Raw genomic sequence first — 23739 nt, 5'->3', positions numbered from 1 at the left:
CAGGATTTGTGAGACAGGGTAGGCGGAGAGTAGTAGTAGTAGTAGTAGTAGTAGTAGTAGTAGTAGTAGTAGTAGTAGTAGCAGAAGCAGCAGCCGGGGCAGCAGCAGTAGTGGCCACAGCACCACCAGCAGGAGTAGTAGTAAAAGGAGAGGGGAGGAGGCCAAAAGTAACTTGCCAATGTTTGCGCATATAAGCAGTGAGATAAGCTATCAGGAGTTACCTCCCTGTAATTTATACAAATTTTTTTATCTGCCCTTGCAACTGGTGTTGTGATAAGTGTCTCCACGCGCAGACAAACGTTCTGTAACATCCAGATTCAGTACCCCAGATTCAGGTGAACTAGAACGCTGATTATTTAACATTTACATTAGTTTTAACACCCTCTACCTCACGCACACGACACGACGATTGTCTCAATATACCGACTCAACAGCGCTGAAGGATTGTCTCAACTCTTTCGGGTCAAGATTCAGGGGGCAGGTCGAAGGTCAGTTTCCTGGTTTCTCAACTCCGAGGATTTTGATTTCATCAGTTATTTTTTTTAAAACTTATGTTTCCTCTTTTGAATAGACGTGATAGTTGCACTGTCAGATGCTGGTAGTCACCGTCAGCTCTATATCCCGTACGACAATGGAGTTACATAAACCTAAATACTGAGAGGCGTTGCCTGAGCAACCTAATGCTATTTGAAGCATTCGTAAAATAACACTGTATTGACGCATTGTGGTTGTTGTTTGGTCGTTGCTTTTATTTACCTTCTCACATGTCCGTTTCTGACAAATATGAACTGCATACTAGTGTTGGGAATTGGTTGAAATCTCACAATTGCTTCATTACCAACGAACAATCATCGAAAAAAATTGGTTAGCGTCATTTTTCAGATTTTCTTATCCAGGTTGTTATTGCAGATATGTATAACATGATGCAACTTGCTACTTTAAAGTGATGACTGATATATCGTGAACATAAACTTCCTGGAGTCTTAGAGAAATATTTTCAGATAGTGAAGTGAATTAAACACGTTTTCAGGCCCTCAACTTCTAAGATACGTTCCATTGTCAAGTATTTCAAAGACTAAAACAGTAGTTCCAAAATCGTTTATGTTCGATTATGAGAAAATGTGATCGATTGCTTGGTCGTTTGGTCACTGCGACCAATCTTCGATTATTTCAATTAATCGGAACACCACTACTGCATACTATTCAGACTTGGTACACATATACAAATAGGCTGTCAATGTCCGGACTTTAACAGATCTTCACATTGTTATATCTTTTTGTTTAATCAGTGATATTCACCGGGGTCTAAGAGCGGATCATGTGGATATTAGCGACCAACATGGTACCAAAGAACAACTATATTGTCTGTCTAAACGCTAGCTTCACTCCTAAATACAGGTTTGAACAATGGCCTCGCCAACTTCCTTGAAGCTCATCAACAAAGTCCGAGTGCTGGACCCGGCGAGCAAGTTGCTGGATGAGCTATATACAAGGGCAGATAACCCCGACACGCCCTCAGACGTGAGGACAACGGTAGGCAAAGCGCTAGAACTGACGGAGACACGGGAAGAATACAGTCGAAAGATGACGTATCCCGATACACCAGGTGCCCGGATGATCTGCGAGAAGACCTACGCAACGCCGTGGAAACAGCTCTACCAAGACGGCAAGATCGGGACACAGTACAGTGCACTTTGGTTGAGCGGTACTGGAGAAGGTATCTCAATATATGTGGAAGCATGAATGGTTTAATGTAGACTAAGGCTTAGTCTCTGAATATATGTGATTTTGATAGTAACAAATAAACCCATTTGAATTTAAAGGAGTCCCAGTCAGATGGGAAATTCAGAACCAGGGCCTAGATTGTCGAAGCTCTCTTAGCGCTAAGATAGTCGCAAGTGCCATACATTAACATTAACTTACGACTATCTTAGCGCTAAGAGAGCTTCGAAAATCTATGCCCAGGGAACTTATTCTCGAAACGTTCGAAGAGCTACGAATTCTTAACTTTGATCGTAGTCAATGTGTTACGAATGGGCTTAAGAAGTTCGTAGGTCTACGACCTAGAATAGCTAGCCTCAACCTGGGGAAATCTTGACTTACTTCATTTCGTGCTTTAGCACTGCAGGGAGGGCTTGGCAGTAGTGACAGTAATGTGGTTCAGGGACTGAGAGGCAGACTAGTTTTAATGCTGCAGCAATGCAAGGTAATAATAATAATAATAATAACATGCAGTGTGTTGAACAGAATAGCAATCCCACCGACTCCTTCGCCTGGATGAAGTCGGCTGGTCTTAAATGTGAAACTGAGGGCTTCCTTTTTGCTGCTCAGGACCAGTCACTTCCCACTCGTAATCGCCTAAATGTGATTCTTAAAGAGAATATTAACATGAAATGTCGACTTTGCAATGAATTTACAGAGACTGTCCAACACCTTGTCAGTGGATGCCCTTCCTTGGCACAAACAGCATATCTTAAACGACATGATGGCATGGCTCGTTGCTTTTACTACCGTCTCCGACATGCCTGTGGCTTTGACTTCGAGGTCCATCCATGGTACGACCCTGAACATGTCCAGGGCGTCATGGAAAATGATGCTTTCAAACTTCTGTGGAATAGGCCCATATACAGCCTCAGAAGAATTCCAGCTAACAAACCTGATCTTGTCCTTTTTGATAAAGCCAATGAATTTATTTATATCATTGAATTTTCTATCCCTTTTGACACCAATGTGATTGGCAAGATTCAGGAAAAGCATGATAAATATGCGGACCTCGCCTTTGAAATGTCTCGCTTGCATCCCAAGTACACTGTCGTCAGGCTCCCCATTGTTCTCGGTGCCCTTGGTTTGGCACCTCCTGATCTCTTGGCGCAGATCAGGAGAGTGCCCGGGTTCTCCACCGGGAGCACAGCCCTTCTGACACTCTGGGTAATGCAGAAGGCTGCAGTGTTGGGGAGCCTTCATATTCTCCGGAAAGTTCTTGGTGGGTTCGACTAGGCAGCGTTTCCTGGGAGAAGTCCCATTCGCTGTCTGGGCTGCGTGTAGAGGGGGCGAGGGCCCTGAGCTGATGATGAGCCTTACCAGCCTGACTGTGCCAGGATCACCCGAACCCTCTCTGCTGCATATTATCTTTAATCTGTAAAACATAATAATAATAATAATAATGATAATAATGTTTACTACCGTCTCCGACATGCCTGTGGCTTTGACTCCGAGGTCCATCCATGGTACGACCCTGAACATGTCCAGGGCGTCATGGAAAATGATGCTTTCAAACTTCTGTGGAATAGGCCCATATACAGCCTCAGAAGAATTCCTGCCAACAAACCTGATCTTGTCCTTTTTGATAAAGCCAATGAATTTATATATATCATTGAATTTTCTGTCCCTTTTGACAGGAATGTGATTGACAAGATCAAGGAAAAGCATGATAAATATGCGGACCTCGCCTTTGAAATGTCTCGCTTGCATCCCAAGTACACTGTCGTCAGGCTCCCCATTGTTCTCGGTGCCCTTGGTTTGGCACCTCCTGATCTCTTGGCACAGATCAGGAGAGTGCCCGGGTTCTCCACCGGGAGCACAGCTCTTCTGACACTCTGGGTAATGCAGAAGGCTGCAGTGTTGGGGAGCCTTCATATTCTCCGGAAAGTTCTTGGTGGGTTCGACTAGGCAGCGTTTCCTGGGAGAAGTCCCATTCGCTGTCTGGGCTGCGTGTAGAGGGGGCAAGGGCCCTGAGCTGATGATGAGCCTTACCAGCCTGACTGTGCCAGGATCACCCGAACCCTCTCTGCTGCATATTATCTTTAATCTGTAAAACATAATAATGTCTATTAATATTGCGCTAGGTTCCATCCACAGAGTGGCATGCTCAAGGCGCTACAATAGTCACATATGAGAAGTTCACGGGAGGAGATAGTTCGTAGGGATAGAACTTTCTAAAGAGAAAGGTTTTTAGGTTGGTTTTGAATGTCTCAAGGGTGGGGGATTCTTTAATGTTCTGAGGTAGTGGGTTCCATAACTGAGGTGCTGCTACATGAAGCGATCTGTTGCCGTAGGATTTTGAGTTTGGTACTGCAAGTAGGCATTGGTTTTCAGACCTTAGACGTCGTGAAGGCTGGTATGGTGAGATCAGTTCTGATAGATAGCTCGGTGCTGTACCATTCAAACAGAATATCATATCGGTGTGTAATTGATATGGGTGTTAGGCCAGACCAAAAACCTATGAATCCCATATCACGCGTGCCCCGCTACGAAATGACTGGAACATTGATTACTGCGGCATAAAACAGAACTCAGCTACTGTTACTATTGTAAACGGTTATCACTGTTTGAGTCAATTTGAATTACTTATGTTAAGATTATTACATTTGTGTTTATTGTCAGTTAAAGCATTAAACATGCAGAAAGCTTGCATTTATTGCCATGAGATGAATGGGCGGACTGGCTCATTATAAGGCGAGTGCCTCATTTGAATCTTTTATAAGTGCAATTGGCTAAATATATTTTTTTAATCTGCTGTTAAACATAGTTATCTCTTTCACATCTTCGCCTTTGGATACTAGATAGTATCGTAGTCTACTGGATACCAAATTGCGCAGATCGATGCTCATGCTGTTGATCACTGGATTGTCTGGTCCAGACTCGATTATTTACAGACCGCCGCCATATAGCTGGAGTGCGGTGTGAAACTAATCTCACTCACTCACTACTGAATACCAGAAACCCTGAGATCGGAATGTTTCGATTACCTGGCGATGTTATACGTTAAAGAGTTTTACTTTTTGTTGCCCTGCCTGGTGCTCGGCATGAGGGGATAGAACAGGGACACACCGTGTCTAAGTAGGGTATCAGTATCAATCTGGTGTCTTAAGGCTACAAATTTAAAACCGGCGTAATTCCCTACAAGAGTGAGAGTGAGTTTAGTTTTACACCGCTTTTAGCAATATTCCAGCGATATCACGGCGCGGAACACCAGAAATGGGCTCCAGTGAGTGAGTGAGTTGGGGTTTACGCCGCTTTTAGCAATATTCAAGCAATATCACCGCGAGGGACACCAGACATGGGCTCCAGTTAGTGAGCGAATTGTGGTTTACGCCGCTTTTAGCAATATTCCAGCAATATCACCGCGAGAGACACTAGAAATGGTCTTTATACATGGTGCCCATGTGGGGAATCGAACCCGGAACTACGGCGTGACAAATGAACGCTTTAACCACTAGGCTACCACACCGGACTGGAACATACACACCCTTGTACATACACGATGCTATGTAAATGTAATAATGTTGAAAGCGATCTTAAACTCCAGTTTACCGCTCCTCAACTCTCACAAATTTCGGTTTCCTTTAAAGGGCAGATGCTTCAGTTCCTGATCCGTATGCAGAAAGCTAAACGCGTTCTGGAGATCGGGATGTTTACAGGATATGTTGCAATGTCGATGGCAGAAGCACTTCCGGAAGATGGTGCTGTTGTCACGTGCGAGTACGAACCGTATCTCGTTGAGACTGCCAGAAAGTGGTTCGACGAGACGCCATTCGGGAAGAGGATTGACATCCGTCAAGGTCAGATGGAAGTCATGGTGGTCTTCGCTTGCACATTTGTGAAGGGGTCGTATGTGTTTTCACCAGTTTTAATTTGTATTCAAATGTCGCAAAAGTAGTAATTAGAAATAGTCTCTGTGATGTCACATTCAAGTGCGTCAATGAGGTTGAAAACGTACTGGCATGATGGCTGTGAGACCTGCATCATGTCCTAAGGTTAGAGAGGGATTGGACATCGTAGTCCAATAGTCCAGTAGTCATGGTGAAATCTTAGAAAGGCCTTCAGTTGGAAGGATAAATTTGAAAGTGGTTATTTTTACAATTTAAGCTCTTTAATCCATATTTCCCCGTATTCGCCTGTTGATTCCAAGGACAAGAAATATTCCTGAAATGGCAAATCTGTGACATGACAATTGTGTACCGTAGATCGTTCAGGGCCAGGTGTGACGTCGCATTGCGAACTCATGTACTCTAACCCAGACGTGAGATAGTATGAACAACCCCGTCATTGTCTCTGATTCCTAAACACATCATCATCCACTCCGTAGGTCCGGCGCTGGACTCCCTGGACCAGCTTGCCGCCGAGGGTCAGACATTCGACGTTGTGTATCTTGACGCCGACAAGCCGACCTACACGGCGTACTTCAAGGTAAGATCTCATACCTCGATGTCACCCCTTGAATGGATTCCCAGCGACATACACAGTGCAGTGGTCAGCGACATGGTTGACTGTGCGCCATCGTACCTCGACGCCGTTGGTCGTTGCTCACAATATCGATCACTGGCTGTCATTGCGCTGATAGCTGCTCTCAGTATTGATCACCGCATTGTCTGGTAGGGCTTGAATATTTACAAGCCACTGGACCCGTGAAAATCAGGGTTAGCATTGGTTTTTCAGCAACCCAATTTGTCGTAAAAGGTGACTAACGGGATCGGGTGGTCAGGCTCGCTGACTTGGTGGACACATGTATCGCACTTTGTGATGTGCGTGCTGTCTCTCTAGTGGATGTCCTTTCATGAATAACTCAAGTCCGTCTGAGGGTCCACAACTGTCTATTCAGAGCTACACTATCAGGCGTAGTCTCGAACTTCTCTGCAGCTTCCCCTTAGGCCTATTGCCTGTCCCGTTATATACCCAGGGTTGGTCATTCTTGGTCCTTTGTTCTTTGGCCCCCCTTCGCTCCTGGTCAGTGATGATTCATCCTTAATGATTCCAGTTAGGCCCCTAATTACTAGTATCCTAACTGGACATGTAAACTACTGGTCAAAATGCGCTTTGATAGATGTTGTGTCTTAAACTTAATAGCTTTGCGCCATTACCGAGATGGGCACCTGCAGCGACCCGGCCAAAGGCCCCCTGACCCATGCTCTGCCGGTCAGGGGTTATTGCCCGATCCCCCGGCCAGCACCATTGGGCTCCCGGCATCGAGTACAGTGTTTGATAAGTGAATTCGCTTAATGCGTTGGGGCCAGCTGGGCTCCTGATAGTCTGCCTTGGATACATGTCATCGTATCCCAGTTGAGTAGATCGGTGCTCATGGTGTTGTCCTCACTGGATTGTCTGGTCCAGACTCGATTATTTACAGATCGCCGCCATATAGCTGAGATATTGCTATGTACGGCGTTAAACAACAACCAAACCAAACTACAAGCTACAATTATATGTGTGGCACATTTCTGAGTTTGCCGCAAAAGAACAAACAGAGACAATAGCTTCTTTCTTCAAGGTAGGAATTCATAACCTGATCTCAGGCGTGTAGCGGCCTTCGACAATGGCATAAAAAAACATACACTCACTGTTCTATTTCGTGGCCCTTTAGAAACTGCTTGACCTTAACCTTCTGGCTGAGGGTGGGACGTTGATGGTGGACAACAGCTTGTACTACGGCTTTCCGTACACTCAGCCCGGCTCGACGGTGGATCTGTTCAACAAGGCGGTGATGGAAGACGGCCGGGTGGAACAGGTAGGAAGGGGCGTTTTGTTTTTGTTTCTTAAGGGTGGGCTAGGACAACTGGCACTGAGGGTTGTAATGGGTTTCACTGGGAGTTTCAGTTGTTACAGTCGATTAGGTTGTCTCTCCAAACCGGAGGTCTGTAAACAAACGAGTCTGGACCAGACGATCCAGTGATCAACAGCATGAACATCGATCTACGCAATTGGGATACGATGACATGTGTCAACCAAGTCAGCGAGCCTGACCACCCGATCCTGTTAGTGACCTCTTACGACTATCATGGGTTACTGAAGATCGATTTTAACCCGGATCTTCACGGGTAAACCTCATTAGATGTTAAATATGTAACTTAAACAAGTGTCGGTATAATCGGCAGGGGTTGTTTTGGAGAAAATAAACTGCATATCACGATATGCTTTCTTTAGTCATTTTAAAAAAAAGTATATTTTGATAGAAAGTAACAGTGTAAATTTTGACATAACTGTCAATTTCTAGTGAAAATAAACAATTTTAAGAACAACGATACATGTCACGATACGAAAATAAGTATCGATATTTTCATCGTTAGATAAAGTATCACGATTATCGATACTACGATATATCGCCACAGCTCTAGAGTCTGGGATATATGTTCCCGGCACATTTGGTTATTTGGGGCATTTTCTAAGAACGTTTACATGTTTGCAGCTACATATATATGTCTTCACTAGCTCTGCAAAACACTAGAAAACATTTCAAGACACTGCACACTTTGCAAAACACTGCCAAAAAAATGACATTTTAAAAAGTACTCACGGATTTACTGAATTAAATAAATGAATTAGATAAATTTGGTTATTTGATCAGTGAATGAAATAGATTGATGTTCGGATCAAGTCATCTTGTTCTTTTGTGGTAAACATGTCAGTTTTACTCAGGCAATGTCGGTAATTGCTAATAATAATGTGGGGCGGTGGGGTCGAGTCCCCACATGGGTACAATGTGTGAGGCTCATTTCTGGTGTCCCCGCCGTGATGTTGCTGGAATATTGCTAAAATAGTGAAAAACCAAACTGACTCACTCACCTGCCAGTGTAGTAGTTAGAATTATCTCCCCTAGAAGGGAAGACTCCATGCAACCCATTTTATGCATTTGCATAATATTGTAGCTGTTAAGAATATTCTGATCCTCTTTTAATCATATGCATGCCATATTCCATCTTGTTATCCATTTATCTCTTTTTCAGATTTTATTGCCTCTCTTCGATGGCGTATCATTAATCAGGAGGAAGGGGGAATAACTCATGTACGAAGAAAACTGTTCGTGAAGTGACTCGCCTTATATGTTATGTTAAGTCTCTGTGTTGTAAGAGAAATGTGGTGAATAAATAAATATTAACCGCATTCACTGTTTGATGTGTGTTACGGTTTATAAATTTGCCGTGACAAAAGGTTTAAGAGTCCCCTTTGAACCAGCAAAATAGAACACAGACAAGTCTAAAATATACAATAATATATTGAGCAAACAATGAGCAAGCTACAATGAATGACAATACAGATATCTAGTACAATGCAGTTGAGTCATAAATCTAAAATATGGGGTCACAAATATAAAATAGTAACTCTCCAGAGTCTTGACATTCACAGATATACAGATTGAAGGCTGTTTATTGTACAATGACAGTAGTAGAATAGTCAAGCACGGTCTTGAAATGTTGACAGACAGACTTGACGACGGTAGGCAGATGTATCAGCTCGATGACGGCAGACAGATGTGTATAACTCCAGTCATGTCGCACAACACAACAATCAGCCTTTATATAGGCCTTACACAGTTCTCGAGCATTCTGGCAAAGCTAGGCAACATCATTATCCACTCAGAATGTTCACAAAATCGGTGGAAAACTCCACGGCATGACGAAAGTCGTAAATAAACAAGATTGCCAAGGGAGGCAACTCTGAACCGCTATCAAAAATGCGTACCGCTAAAAATACTATTGCCATTGAACATATAAATGATACAAGATGCTACCCACAACCCACACTCAAAACTTGAAACATTATGACTCAAAATAAGTATCACTTAATCAATGTGATATTACAAATTACAAAAAAAACCACTCTCATAACATGTGTCATGGCGAGTTGCGTCCCTTAGGCGTTCCAGAAACCGCTGATCGTCGGTCGCTGTGACGTGGCGAATCTGTCAGACCTGCATCACTTCGGACAGGCCTCCAGCATCAAGCTGTCACCCCGTGTAGTAGATGAAGTCGTGTGCAGTTGGAGGTGCAGTAGTAGTAGTAGTAGTAGTAGTAGTAGTAGTAGTAGTAGTAGTAGTAGTAGTAGTAGGTACGGTAGAGAAGAAGTAGTGGAAGACTGGGATTTCTATATCATCATACTTGCATTTTTCTCCACCCTACATCTCCATCCTACATCTTCATCCTACATCTCCACCTTACATCTCTATTCAACACCTCCATCCAGGTACTATATCCAGCAATTCTAAATCGTCCGTGCGGTTTATCCACAGCTTTACATTTCACTAGATACACAAACAGGCTGAAAGGTGGCATTTTCTACGTCACAAAGTAAACATGCTCGGTATTTGAGGCAGATACGCCAGACGTAGTAAACATGTGATCATGAAACGAATACAAAATGTTGAATTCGACTGCTCCCAGTATACTTCTCCAGAGGAATATATTGAAGCTCATTATGCATATGTAACCCAATCTCTCCGTTGTGCAGCAAATATAAGTATCCCTTCCCCTAGATACCAGGAAAACTTGAAACAATATTGGACAAAAGGTAATTTGAAAGGTCTACATAATACAATGAGAAAATGTTGCAACGAATGGATCCGTAATGGTAAAATCCATGATGACTGAGTATGGTTTTACGCCGCTTTTAGCTATATTCCAGCAACATCACGGCAGGGGACACCAGAAATGGGCTTCACACATTGTACCCATGTGAGGATTCGAACCCGGGTCTTCGGCGTGACGAGCAAACGCTTTAACCACTAGACTACCCCACTGCCCCTCCATGATGAAGAGAATAGTTACTACATTGCATATAAAGAAGCAAAACGTATTTTCAAAAACGACATCGTCAATCAAAGAAACATGAGGATGATCTTAAATTCAAAATAATTTATGAGGCTTCTGGACTAGGTATACAAGAGTACTTTAAAGCTACCAAAATATACAAACGTATTAAAGAATACACTCAAGTTCTCACTTACGAAAACACATCTTGTAATACTCAAGAAGGTATATGTGATCTATTTGCTAAATATTTCAGAGACCTCTCTCTACCATGTACAGATGTTAATTTTGATTCAGATTTTACTGACTATGTAAATAACTTTGTATCTCAACTTGAGAATACTCATGATGTTTGTGATGATGCTTCTACACTGCTTCAATGTCCTCTTACATTTGATGACCTGTTATGCACTATTCGGCGACTTAAGAACGGCAAGTCACCTGGATCTGATGATATTGTTAAAGAACACTTAAAGTACGCCGGTAGATCTGTTATTATTCGTCTAGTAGCATTTTACTTGAATGCTATTGTTCATTATGAGTATCTACCTTGTGATTTTAATGTTGGTTCCATACTCCTCATTCGCAAAGGTGAAGGTAAAAGCACATGCGATCCTTATTATTACCGGTAACTTTAACTCCTATTTTCAGCAAATTATTCGAAAGAGTCATCTTAGAAAGAATAGAAAATTGGTGTTGTAACAGTAAATCTTTCCCGCACAAGTATCAGTTTGGATTCCGTAAAGGTGCTGGCGCTGAAACAGCTGCACTACCATTGTTAGAAAGTACATTTTATTACAGGGAAAGAAACTCACCAGTGTATTGTGTCTTTCTAGACAACGAAGAGGCTATTGATAGAATATCGCTCAATGGATTACTTTATAAACTTCATCACTTTGGTATAAATGGTAAACTGTAGCGTATCTTGCGTTTTAAATAAACTTCAATGCAATCTTGTGTTAAAATAGGGGGAGTTGCATCTTCTCCATTTCCTGTAAAACAAGATGTTGGTCAAGGATGTGTTTTGTCAGCTTATTTATTTTCATTGTATATTAATGACGTATTATTCGCACTGGAACACAAGTCTTCCATGGGGTAATGTGCCTGGTATCTTATTAGCAGATGGCACAACTGTTGTAAGTGGAGCCATAGATGGCCTAAAGTGTACACTAACTGTGTGTTTTGGTACTCTTGTAAATGGCATTTTGAATATAATGCCGACAAAAGTGTATTCTTATTGTTTGATAATACCCAAAAACATACATGTCCATCATTTTAAATTGGGGAGAAGATTGTAACACAAAAACATCTTGTTGTGTATGTTGGCTTGTACATAACCACTGCATCTTTAACTGTGTTGTTATCACGTGATAAACTTAGAATGTTAGTCAACACAAATCGCTGCAACGGTTTGTTCTGTGGTGGTCTAAACCTCATGTCTGCCTGTGGAGTCTGGAACAGAGTTGTGTTAACATGTGCCCTGTTTGCTTGTGAACTATGGTGTAAACTAACATCTAAAGAGTATGAAATACTTGAAAGAGCACAATCTTTTCTTCTGTAAAACCATCCAGGGACTCTCTAAATGTTCTTCGACAGTTGTAGCACGAGACTGTTTAAATTTACTACCAGTCCAAGCATACATAGAAAAACGTTGTCTTATGTTCCTTGGCAAATTATGCAGAAGTCATTTAAACTTTCTATTCAAGAATGTCTTAAACTATAAACTTAGCCAATTCTTACTTGACTCATGTAATGAAAGAGAGGGCTAAAAGTACAAAATCATCTATCTACCATATGCTACTATTAACATATAAATACGGTCTGACAGATAATGTAAATACATACAACGTGTCTGCCAGCTTTCCTAGTAAATCACAATGGATTGTCCATGTTACGAAAACAATTCATGATGCTGAAAATATACATATATGTTAAGAGTTAACGTCAAGGGAAAATGAACATAGATACTATTCAGTGCGAGACCAGAATATACACAGACTATGTCAAATGTCGATCCTACGACCTGATCTATTTCACTGTATTGCAAACTTGGTGCACATTAGTACTCTGCGTGTCCAATCAAAAGAGTGTATATGTGGCACATTTGTCTACGATATTGGCAAACATGTTTTTATGTACTGCGAGCTGACAAGCCATCAGAGAGATCTTCTTATTGGATCAATTATTGACATAGTAGATGTAAATACCTTTTCTAACCTTTGGAACCGTGATGAAGATTTGACTCTATGTTCCTAACTCGGAACACTTCCAACGGAATATTGTATATCTCTTGATGATAATGTATGGCTTGAATGTATGACCAATGTAAGTACAACTGTTAACAACTGGAAACATTTCCTTGTAAATTGTCTGTAATTATCTGTATTACACCATTTCTGATCTGTATGTACTAGTATATCACATTGTATCTTCATTCAATGAAGGAAATATCTACCTACCTACCTACCTACCTACCTACCTACCTACCTACCTACCTACCTACCTATCTATCTATCTATCTATCTATCTATCTATAAAATTGAAAAAGACCTCCAGTCAGAAGCGAGATTGAGAACTTGAAGAAATCTAGACTTGCTTCATTTAGGGCTATAGCATTGCAGCAAGTGCTTGGCGGAGGGAAAATAATATGGTTCAGGGACTGTGAGACAGCCACGCCCAGACTGGACCCAGTCTCTGCTACATCTTGATATTGATAACGATGCATCCTCGACGTTTTGGATACTACGTCGGCGTGGGCGAGCTGGCTAAGGCGCCAGGCTAGTGATCCAGCGAGTATGAGGTGCCGGGATCGAGCCTACCTGTGACCGGGTGTAAAAAACCTTGGAGTCAACTTTGAGTGCAGACTCTTTCAGTGTTGTCACAACCCCTAGTGTACAGTACACAACCCTGTGCACTTAAAAGGACGCACAAATCCGTTGGTATATGACCAGATGGTGGCCACATGAATACGTGAAAACAACTAGTTGCGGTACATCAACGTGCAGTAATCTTGGACAAAGTACTATGTGTCCCAGTCCACCCAGCTGTGAATGGGTACCTCGTAAGGATGGGAAAGCCGCAATAACTCGGTGCGCCTTGTGGCAGCAAGGGTAGTATGATCCCAGGGAGTTGAGATTGCTAATAAGATGTGCCGTTGAGATTGACATCCAGTGACCGAGGGAGAAAATACCAGCGCCTTGAGCATGCACTAATACGTGGATATGCGCACTATATAAATATCCAATAACGTCATATACAGTAACATCTAGACTGACACAGTATTACCGTCCCACCCATCCCTTACCGTAATTCAAAGCGCCGAATGAGCAAGTATTGATTTTCCTTAGGTTCTGAATCTCCCACTTCCGTTTAAATGAAATTCAAAATTATATATTTTCACAGACCAAGTATTTGTCTTATTTTGTAATCATTTAATGTTTCATTACATGTAAAACAGTCTTATTGTATTTAACGAACGAGATGAAATATTGCACTGATTCAATACTTCACTGTTTTCAATGAGGTCTTTTCTGTTTGATTAATTTTTGCACGTCTTGTTAAAAAACTTTAATCAAAGCATTAAAAGTCTTTTTAATTTTATTAAAAATTGATCACGTTATACGGTGAACTTGTTTTACCCGGTAGCCATGCCAGCAGTTATTTACGACAGGGAGTAAACTAACGCTTAGTCTCTGAATATATATATAATTTTTATAGAAACAAAAATTCCTTTTAAATTGAAAAGGAACCAAGTGATATGGGAGATTCAGGATTCAGCATTCAGATTCAGGGGAAATGTAGACTTCATTCACTGAGGGCTTTAGCATTGCAGAAACAACTGGGCAGTGTGGAAAATATACCGGTTCAGGATTTGTGAGATAGAGTAGGCGGAGAGTAGTGGTAGTAGTAGTAGTAGTAGTAGCCACAACAGCACCAGCAGTAGTAGTCGTATAATGTGGGGGAAGGAGGCCAAAGTTACTTGCCAATGTTTGCGCACAAGCAGTGAGATAAGCTTCCAGGAGTTACCTCCCTGTAATTGATATTTTCTTTTTATCTGCCCTTGATGCTGTGTTAAGTGTCTCCACGCGCTGACACGCATTGCGCAACATCCAGATTCAGTACCCAAAATTCAGGTGAACTAGAACGCTGATTATTTAACATTTACATTAGTTTTAACACCCTCTACCTCACGCACACGACACGCCGATTGTCTCAATATACCGACTCAACAGCGCTGTCGGATTGTCTCAACTCTTCCGGGTCAGGATTCCGGGGGCAGGTCGAAGGTCAGTTTCCTGGTTTGTCAACTCCGAGGATTTTTTTGATTTCATCAGTTATTTTTTTTAAACATATGTTTTCTTTTTGGAATAGACGTGATAGTCGCGCTGTCGGATGCTGGTAGTCACTTTCAGCTTTGTATCCCGTACGACAATGGAGTTACATAAACCTACATGCGCGTAGCAAGCCAATATTTTCGTGTTTACAAGCACGATAGGTTGCAAAGCTTTATATTAGATAGTATTGAGGGCTTGCCCAACCTTTTTAGCAACAATCATGTGTAAGCCCGGGCTTTTTTAACAATGGTAGCTACGCCCCTGACCTAGATTAAGAGATGCGTTGACTGAGCAACCTGATGCTGTTTGAAGCATTCGTAAAATAACACTGTATTGACGCATTGTGGTTGTTGCTTTTATTTGCCTTCTCACATACATCCGTTTCCCAGTGTCTGACAAATATGAACTGCATACTATTCAGACTTGGTAGGCATATTCAAATAGGCTGCGAATGTCGGGATTTAAACAGATCTGACGATCTTCACATTGTTATTTTTTTTCTGTTTTATCAGTCCATTAGTTCGTTGTTTTACGCACGTTTCGCGCGTCAAGATGGCTGTCTGTAAATACTCTGGACCAGACAATCCAGTGGAAACTGGGATACAATGACATGCATCAACCAAGTCAGCGAGCTTGACCATCTAATCCCGTTAGTGGCTTCTTTCGACAAGCATGGGTTGCTGAAGATCAGTCTAACCCGGACATGGACATATGAACAAAGCATGGACATATGAACAAAGCACGACTGCCACCGTTGTGCATGACGCCGCGGCAGTAAAGTGGACGTGAGACTGATTACACTTTCCAAATGTGTTTTAGAACGAATCATTTCTGTCTAACTGTTTCTTGTTTTGACACCATCAAACAATCAATTCATATTCACTATTAACACAATATTTTGAGGTTTGATTATTTCCAACTGATTTATCAAATATCTGATTTCAAGAAAATACTGTCATTAACAGCTAAAATACAACATTTAAATTCAGAAGAAACTACTCGTTATTTCACCACTACCGAGAAACTGATTATTTTAAGCCTATTTCTGATGTTTGTTATGTTTGTTGTTTAACGCCACACTCAGCAATATTCCAGTTATATGGCGGCGCCTATTTCTGAAATAACATTCCAGTTTAGAAAAGCAAAAGGATGAATCGATATGATGTTTTTGGAAGCAGTAAGTGTGAAATTGTATTATTATCTATTCAATCACACACTCACGCACACGCACATGCACACACACATTTGAGTGTGTACATACACACATAGTTTATGTTTATGATACGATGACATACATTTTCACATTCCCTGATGATAAACAAACGAGGTGATGAAAACGTGTAACCCAATTGTTCAAACGTACTTACTGTGAAGCCCATTTCTGGTGTCCCCCGCCGTGATATTGCTGGAATATTGCTAAAAGCGGCGTAAAACCAAACGTACTTACGGAAGTGATATCCACCGATGTCTAAACGAACGGATCATATCCATATCTAAGAGTGGATCATATGGATATTAAAAAACGACCAACTTTGTGTCAAGGAACAACTGTACTGGCTGTCTAAACACACGCTTCTCTTCTAAATGCAGGTTTGAACAATGACCTCGCCAAGCTCTTCGAAGGTCATCAACACAGCCCGAGTGATGGACCCGGCGAGCAACTTGCTGGACGAGCTATATACAAGGGCAGATAACCCCGACACGCCCTCAGACGTGAGGGCAACGGTAGGCAAAGCGCTGGAACTGGTGGAGACCCGGGAAGAATATAGTCGAAAGATGACGTATCCCGATACGCCAGGTGCCCGGATGATCTGCGAGAAGACCTACGCCATGCCGTGGAAACAGCTCTACCAAGACAGCAAGGTCGGGACACAGTACAGTGCACGTTGGATGAGCGGTATTGGAGAAGGTAGCTCAATATATGTGGAAGAATGAATGTGCTGATGTAGATTAGTCTCTGAATATATATAACTTTGATAGTAACTGTGTTACAAATAAACCCATTTCAACTTAAAGGGTCCCCAGCGAGATGGGAGATTTAAAACCTGAACCTGAGGAAATCTAGACTTGCTTCATTTAGGGCTTTAGCATTGTAGGGAGGGCTGGGGAGTAGTGAAAATAATGTAGTTCAAGGACTGTGTGACAGACTAGTTTTACTGCTGCATTGAGCAATGCAAGGTATATCATATCGATGTGTAATTGATATGGATGTTAAGTCAGGCTACTTTTCAGAAATGATTGAGAAGGAGTACCCTTGGTTAATTCGTCAACCCAAAAACCATACTGGCACACTGAGTGAATCCCACATTGCGTGTACCCCGCTATGAAATAACTGGAACATTGATTACTGCGGCATAAAACCTAACTCAGCTACTGTAACTAAAGTAAAAGGCTATCACTGTTTGGGTCAAGTTGAATTACTTATATAAATTCATTTGTGTTTATTGTCAGTTAACACATAAACCATGCAGAATGCTTGCATTTATTGCCATGAGATGAGTGAGGGCGGACTTGCTCATTATAAGGAGAGTGCGTTTGAACTAGTGCCTCATTTGATTTTTGTATAAGTGCAAATTGTCTAAATAATGTTTAAAAAGTCTGCTATTAAACATAGTTATTTCTTTCACATCTTCGCCTTCTAGTGGATATTAGATAACCGGAGATCGGAATTTTCATCCCCTGGCCGTGTGATACCGAAATAGGTTAAAGGGTTATACGTTTTGTTGCCCTGCCTTGTGCTCGGCATTAGGGGATTAGAGACACACCGTGTCTGAGTAGGGTATCCATGTTAATTTGGTGTCTTTAGGCTAGAAATTTATAATCGGCATTATTCCGGACTAGAGTGAGTTTTAGTTTTACACCGCATTTAGCAATATTTAATCAGCGATATCACAGCGGGGAACACCAGAAATGGGCTCCACACAGTGTACCCATGTTGGGAATCGAACCCGGAACTACGGCGTGACAAATGAACGCTTTAAATAACCACTAGGCTACCACACCGGACTCGAACATACACACCCCTGTACATACACGATGCTATGTAAATGTAATAATGTTGAAAGCGATCTTAAACTCCATTTTACCGCTCCTCAACTCTCACAAATTTTGGTTTCCTTTAAAGGGCAGATACTTCAGTTCTTGATCCGGATGCAAAAAGCTAAACGAGTTCTGGAGATCGGGATGTTTACAGGATATGTTGCAATGTCGATGGCGGAAGCACTTCCGGAAGATGGCGCCGTTGTCACGTGCGAGTACGAACCGTATCTCGTTGAGACTGCCAGAAAGTGGTTCGACGAGACGCCATTCGGGAAGAGGATTGACATCCGTCAAGGTCAGATGGAAGTCACGGTGGTCTTTGCTTGCACAGTTGTAAAGGGGTCGTATGTGTTTTCACCAGTTTTAATTTATATTCAAATGTCGCAAACGGTGTAATTAGAAATAGCCTCTGTGATGTCACATTGATAAGTGCGTCCATTCGATTGAAAACGTACTTGCATGATTGTGTCAGACCTGCATTGTGTCGGAAGGTTAGAGAATGATTGGACAGTAACAGTAGTTGAAACTATGGCGGCTGATTAGGGCCATCTCTCGCCTCCGAATTTTAAAGGCGAGAAAGCGATGGCCCTAATCAGCCACCATATGAAACAGTAGTTGAAATCTTAGAAAGGCCTTCTGTTGGAAGGATAGACTTGAAAGTGGATATTGCGATATAAACTGTAATCCCTATTTCTCCGTATTCGAAATGAAAGAAATATTCCTGAAACGTCGATGCAAAGAATACAGAAGTTATCATGAAATATTTCGTGTTACCAGAAGCAACGGCGGTAAGTCAACACGTAATAGAACAAGTGGCAAGTGGTACTTCTGTGTAAATCCTTAGACGACTGCAATCGTGTTACATGGGCTTCAAAGGTTAGAATATTACTGTTCTCTTATGGTTTTGGATTTGTTTGGATCTCTCAGGAAGTTGGTAATTGTTCTTTATTTCTTAGTAAGTTTGTGCAAAGGGTTAAAGATTGCCACCAACAAGATTGGTTTTCTAATGTTTGTGAATCAAATAAGTTATGTTTCTATCAAGAATATAAATCTCTATTGACAGTTGAATATTATTTATCCACTCTAAAGGATCGCGAATATAGAAGGCTTTTATTTTTGCTAAGATCTGGGGAATTGCCTTTAATGATAAATGTTGGTAGACGTTGTGGTATTGTTCGCGATGAACGATTTTGTAATTTATGTATGAATGGATGTATAGAAGATGAATACCATTTTCTATTAATATGTAAAGTTTATTCCATTTTAAGACAAAAGTATATTCCTGAAAATGTCTGGAAACATCCCTCTATTTATAAATTTAACATGTTATTAAGTTGTGACAAAGTGAATATCCTAATTAACTTAGCAAAATTTGTAAAAGAAGCTTTAAGGTTAAGAAGTGCTTAAAATGTGTATCTAACCATTTTGTCACTTGCATTATTATTTTGTGAGTTTTTGTACTTGGGCCTATGGCCTTTATACGGAATAAAAGAATTTGATTTTGAGAGGCAAGCTGTAATCCAGAATAATAATAACCTCAACCAATAGAATCTGGCAAGGCAAATCAATGACATGAAAATGGGTCATCGTAGATGTTCATGGCCAAGTGTCACGTCATGTTGCAATCTCAGCGCTTTGTTGATCGTAACTCACGTACTTTAAAAGACTAACATCCAGTCTCTGAAATGTACATATTTTACAGAAAAAAGACAGTTCAGAAATAAAAATCATACAAATTAATTAAAAGGAGTGCAGAGATTTCATTTTCGGAAACTGTTTTCAGTTTTCCTGAAACTCGAAATCTAGATTTGCCACATATTGTAGACTTGCATGGGCTTTCTTGGGATATATTTGTATAACAGACTAGTACTAAGTCGTAGTGCCTATTAACGATTGTTAAGGCAATTGGGGCTTCGTAGATGTTCGTGGCCAGGTGTCACGTCAAATAGCGATCTCAGCGCTATGTTGACCGTAACCCACGTACTCTAACCCAGACGTGAGATAGTATGAACAACCCCGTCATCGTCTCTGGTTCCTAAACACATCATCATCCACTCCGTAGGTCCGGCGCTGGACTCGCTTGACAAGCTTGCCACGGAGGGTCAGACATTCGACGTCGTGTATCTGGACGCCGACAAGCAAACCTACACGGCGTACTTCAAGGTAAGATCTCCTGAATGGATTCTTCCCTACCCAGCTACACTATACATCCACCCGAATGGATTCTTAGATAACCCAGGCATTCACAAATGCTGGTTGTAGAAGGTGACTAAATCAGGGGCGTAGCTACCATTATAAAAAGGCCCGGGCTTACACATGATTGTTGCTAAAAAGGTTGGGCAAGCCCTCAATACTATCTAAATATAAAGCTTTGCAACCTATCGGGCGTACACGAAAAAATGGCTTGCTACGTGTCTGTAAATAGACCTGCGACTTGGTTAACTGCGTGTCATCGTACCCCGACGCCGTTGGTCGTTGCTCACAATATTGATCACTGGTTGTCATCGTGCTTACAGTATTGATCATTGCATTGTCGGGCCTTCAATATCTACAAGCCAATTGGTCTTCAGCAACCCTACTTGTCGTAAGAGGCGACAAACGGGATCGGGGGTCAGGCTTGCTGACTTGGTTGACACATGTAATCGCATCCCAATTGTGTAGATCGATGCTCATGATGCAGATAACTGGATTGACTGGTCCAGACTCGATTAGTTACAGACCGCTAATTATAGCTGGAATATTTGGGATATTGCGGAGTGCAGCGTTAAACAACCAAACCAAACTGAAGCCACAGTAAAATGTGTGGCATATTTCTGACTGTTCCATTAAAGAACACACAGAAACAATAGCTTCTTCCTTCAAGGTTGGAGGGCCGCGGTAGGTAGCTTAGTGGTTCAAGCGTCGTTCGTCACGTCGGAAACCCGGGTTCGATTCCCCACATGGGTACAATGCACAGGCCATCGTGTCTTTGAGAGGATTAAAGATAAAAAATATTGTTTTGAGATGACCCCCGACTCGAAACGCTTCACAGTATAGATTAAAGATTAAACAAATATTGTTTATGAGATGACCCCCGACTCGAAACGCTTCACAGTATAATACATACATAATGTATTATACTGTGCAGCGTTTTGAGTCTGGGGTCATCTCAAAAACAATATTTTTAAAATCTTTAATCCTCGCAAAGACACGAGGGCCTGTGGTACAATGTGTGAAGCCCATTTCTGGTGTCCCCCGCCGTGATATTGCTGGAATTGTGCTAAAAGCGGCTGAAACCATACTCACTCACTCACTCACTCATTCAAGGTGGGAATTCATAACCTGGTCTCAGGTGTGTGGCGACCTTCGACAGTGGCATAAACAACATGCACTCAATATTCCATTTCGTTGCCTTTTAGAAACTGCTTGACCTTGGCCTTCTGGCTGAGGGTGGGACGTTGGTGGTGGACAACAGCTTGTTTCACGGCTCTCCGTACACTCAGCCCGGCTCGATGGTGGATCTGTTCAACAAGGCGGTGATGGACGACGACAGGGTGGAACAGGTAGGAAGAGGCGTTTTGTTTTTGTTTCTTCTTTTGTGTTTTTAAGGGTGGGCTGGGACAACTGGCACTGAGGGTTGTAATGGGTTTTGCTGGGTATTCACGCTTAACTGCGGCATGGTATCTCAGCGAGCTAGCACTATGAAACAAGCTCAATTCTGGGCTAGTACAAGCAGCCACACATGCACACACATGCACGTCGTCATATGAGCGAAATATTCTCAGGTACGACGTTAAAAACCCAGGGGTGAAAATAAGTTTAAAATTGCTAGTGTACTCCGGTACAGTGGCACATGTAAAGTCACTAGCCCTTATTATTTTCCCACTATACCAACCGTTTTCTTGCTGATTTTTTAAATAAACAACATAATAAACATTGGAAAGTCAACTGGACACCGGTACAGTGTGATATACAAATTTGCTTGCCCGACAGAAAAAAACACTGGACTCGGACGTTGGGCAATGGGTTATTTCCACCCCTGAAACCCATTTCACCTCACCTCACCTTATAATGATCCGATACCCGTGCTTCGAACAGTTCAAAATTAAAATTGATTTGTTAGGTAAAATAAATACGTTGTTTACTGGTCTCTCGTGGCCCATGGGTTGATGTACCCATGTCTCCCTCATGACCAGTGAACTTAAAATATGTCTTCACTTGCACTGAAAAACACTAGAAACATTTCAAGACTGCATACTTTGCGAAACACTGCCAGAAAATGACATGTATTTACTGAATTAAATGTAGAGATACATTTGTTTAGTGAATGAAATACATTAATGTTAGACACATTTTCTTGCTTATCGTATACACGTTCTTCTGAGGTAAACACATTAATGTGACTCGATGTAGTCGGAAGTAGTCATTCATGTACTCTTGAATGCTGCACGTAATTTTCAGATTTCACCAGTGTTATCTGCTGTTTCTTTGCATCCTTGAACACGTTAAATGATGAATGAAATACACTAGGCAAGTATCTCCACATGCACTTTCTTAAAGATATATATACATGCATGGCTGTCAACCCAAAATGTGTCCAGGAAGTGAGAACCATTAAAAGAGGAGGCCCAGGGGCCGCAGGACCCAGGCAAAGCCCCTTAACCGAAAATGTGTTTTGTTGTTGCATTTTTGACTGTATTTATAATCGGAAACGTATACATCAAACGTATACATCATAAAAAGATATTTAGAAAGTACTTTTACAAAAAAAAACGGGAGATTTTGTATACTGGCCGTGAAAACGTGATTTTCATTAAAAGAAAGTGAGTGAGTGAGTGAGCAGTTCATAGCAATGAAGACAGAGATAATGTTGATCTCACTGCAATAAAGTTTACAAAAATAGGCCAAGGCAGACTATCAAGGGCAAGAATGATCTCTACACAATTTGCTGGTCTTCTTATCACTTGAGTTACAGAGTGAGATGAGAGGCAAGAGTTATCTCCCCTTATATACATAAGCAAGAGTGATTGAGTGAGTTTAGTTTTACGCCGCTTTTAAGCAATATTACAGCAATATCACGACGGGAACATCAGAAATGGGCTTCACACATGGTTTCCATGTGGGGAATCGAACCCGGGTGTTCAGCGTGACGAGAGAACGCCTTAGCCATTAGGCTATCCCACCGTACCTAAAAGAACGCGAGACTCAAACGTGAGAGTTGACAGGTGTGTGTGCCGTTCATCTGTCATCGTACTGGAGGGAATTATCTCCCCTATCAGGGTAGAAAACTCTTAGTAAACTCCATACGACCCACTTTGTGCATTTGCATATTATAGTAGCTGTATATTATATTCTGATCCTCTTTTAATCATATGCATGCCATATTCCATCTTGTTATCCATTTATCTCTTCTTCAGATTCTGATGCCTATCTTTGACGGCGTATCATTAATCAGGAGGAAAGGGGAATAACTCGTGTACGAAGAAAACATAACTCTGCCTACTCAAGAAGTGTCTCGCCTTATATGTTAAGTCTCTGTGTTGTAAAGGAAATGTGGTAAATAAATAAATATAAACCGCTTTCACTGTGTGATGTATCATTGCGAGTTGCGTCCCTTGCTACCCACAACCCACACTCAAAACTTGAAACATTATGACCCAAAATAAGTATCACTTAATCAATGTGATATTACAAATTACAAAAAAACCCACTCTCATAACATGTCGTTCCAGAAACCCTTAGGTTATCGTCGGTCACTGAGACGTGGCGAATCTGTTAGACCTGCATCACCTCAGACTGTCCTCCAGCATCAAGCTGACACCCCGTGTAGTAGATGAAGTCGTGTACAGTTGGGGGTGCAGTAGTAG

At 41.7% G+C, this 23739-nt stretch overlaps 2 protein-coding genes across 4 annotated transcripts; both read left to right on the top strand.

Moving 5' to 3' along the window:
- The first annotated feature begins 262 nt into the window (after positions 1-262).
- LOC124275808 (caffeoyl-CoA O-methyltransferase-like) lies at positions 263-8877 on the top strand. 2 transcript variants are annotated; one of them, XM_046711484.1, is made up of 6 exons: positions 263-335; positions 1399-1717; positions 5352-5561; positions 6089-6189; positions 7361-7504; positions 8721-8877. In XM_046711484.1, exons 2-6 carry the CDS (start codon positions 1408-1410, stop codon positions 8772-8774), a joined length of 819 nt encoding a protein of 272 aa, XP_046567440.1. In that variant the 5' UTR covers positions 263-335; positions 1399-1407; the 3' UTR covers positions 8775-8877. The 2 variants fall into 2 exon arrangements, with proteins under 2 accessions (XP_046567440.1, XP_046567439.1); XM_046711483.1 differs by having other exon boundaries at positions 268-488.
- Positions 8878-14512: 5635 nt separating this feature from the next.
- LOC124275809 (caffeoyl-CoA O-methyltransferase-like) lies at positions 14513-23451 on the top strand. 2 transcript variants are annotated; one of them, XM_046711485.1, is made up of 6 exons: positions 14513-14806; positions 16445-16763; positions 17979-18188; positions 19956-20056; positions 21292-21435; positions 23290-23451. In XM_046711485.1, the coding sequence occupies exons 2-6, from the start codon at positions 16454-16456 to the stop codon at positions 23341-23343; spliced, it is 819 nt and encodes a 272-aa protein (XP_046567441.1). In that variant the 5' UTR covers positions 14513-14806; positions 16445-16453; the 3' UTR covers positions 23344-23451. The 2 variants fall into 2 exon arrangements, with proteins under 2 accessions (XP_046567441.1, XP_046567442.1); XM_046711486.1 differs by having other exon boundaries at positions 14565-14653.
- The last annotated feature ends 288 nt before the right edge of the window (positions 23452-23739 follow it).

Source organism: Haliotis rubra, unplaced genomic scaffold (genome assembly GCF_003918875.1).
Source record: "Haliotis rubra isolate DU_JTF1 unplaced genomic scaffold, ASM391887v1 Scf203, whole genome shotgun sequence".
Taxonomy (NCBI): domain Eukaryota; kingdom Metazoa; phylum Mollusca; class Gastropoda; order Lepetellida; family Haliotidae; genus Haliotis; species Haliotis rubra.
The sequence above is the reverse complement of the archived record's forward strand: the minus strand, read 5'-3'. Positions and strand labels throughout refer to the sequence as shown.

Bases quoted from the DNA above. Each gene is read 5' to 3' on its own strand.
- LOC124275808 (XM_046711484.1), top strand. From the start codon at position 1,408: ATGGCCTCGCCAACTTCCTTGAAGCTCATCAACAAAGTCCGAGTGCTG. The intron at 5,562-6,088 runs GTCAGATGGAAG...TCCACTCCGTAG, and splicing joins GAGGATTGACATCCGTCAAG to GTCCGGCGCTGGACTCCCTG. The intron at 6,190-7,360 runs GTAAGATCTCAT...GTGGCCCTTTAG, and splicing joins CCTACACGGCGTACTTCAAG to AAACTGCTTGACCTTAACCT.
- LOC124275809 (XM_046711485.1), top strand. From the start codon at position 16,454: ATGACCTCGCCAAGCTCTTCGAAGGTCATCAACACAGCCCGAGTGATG. The intron at 18,189-19,955 runs GTCAGATGGAAG...TCCACTCCGTAG, and splicing joins GAGGATTGACATCCGTCAAG to GTCCGGCGCTGGACTCGCTT. The intron at 21,436-23,289 runs GTAGGAAGAGGC...TCTCTTCTTCAG, and splicing joins ACGACGACAGGGTGGAACAG to ATTCTGATGCCTATCTTTGA.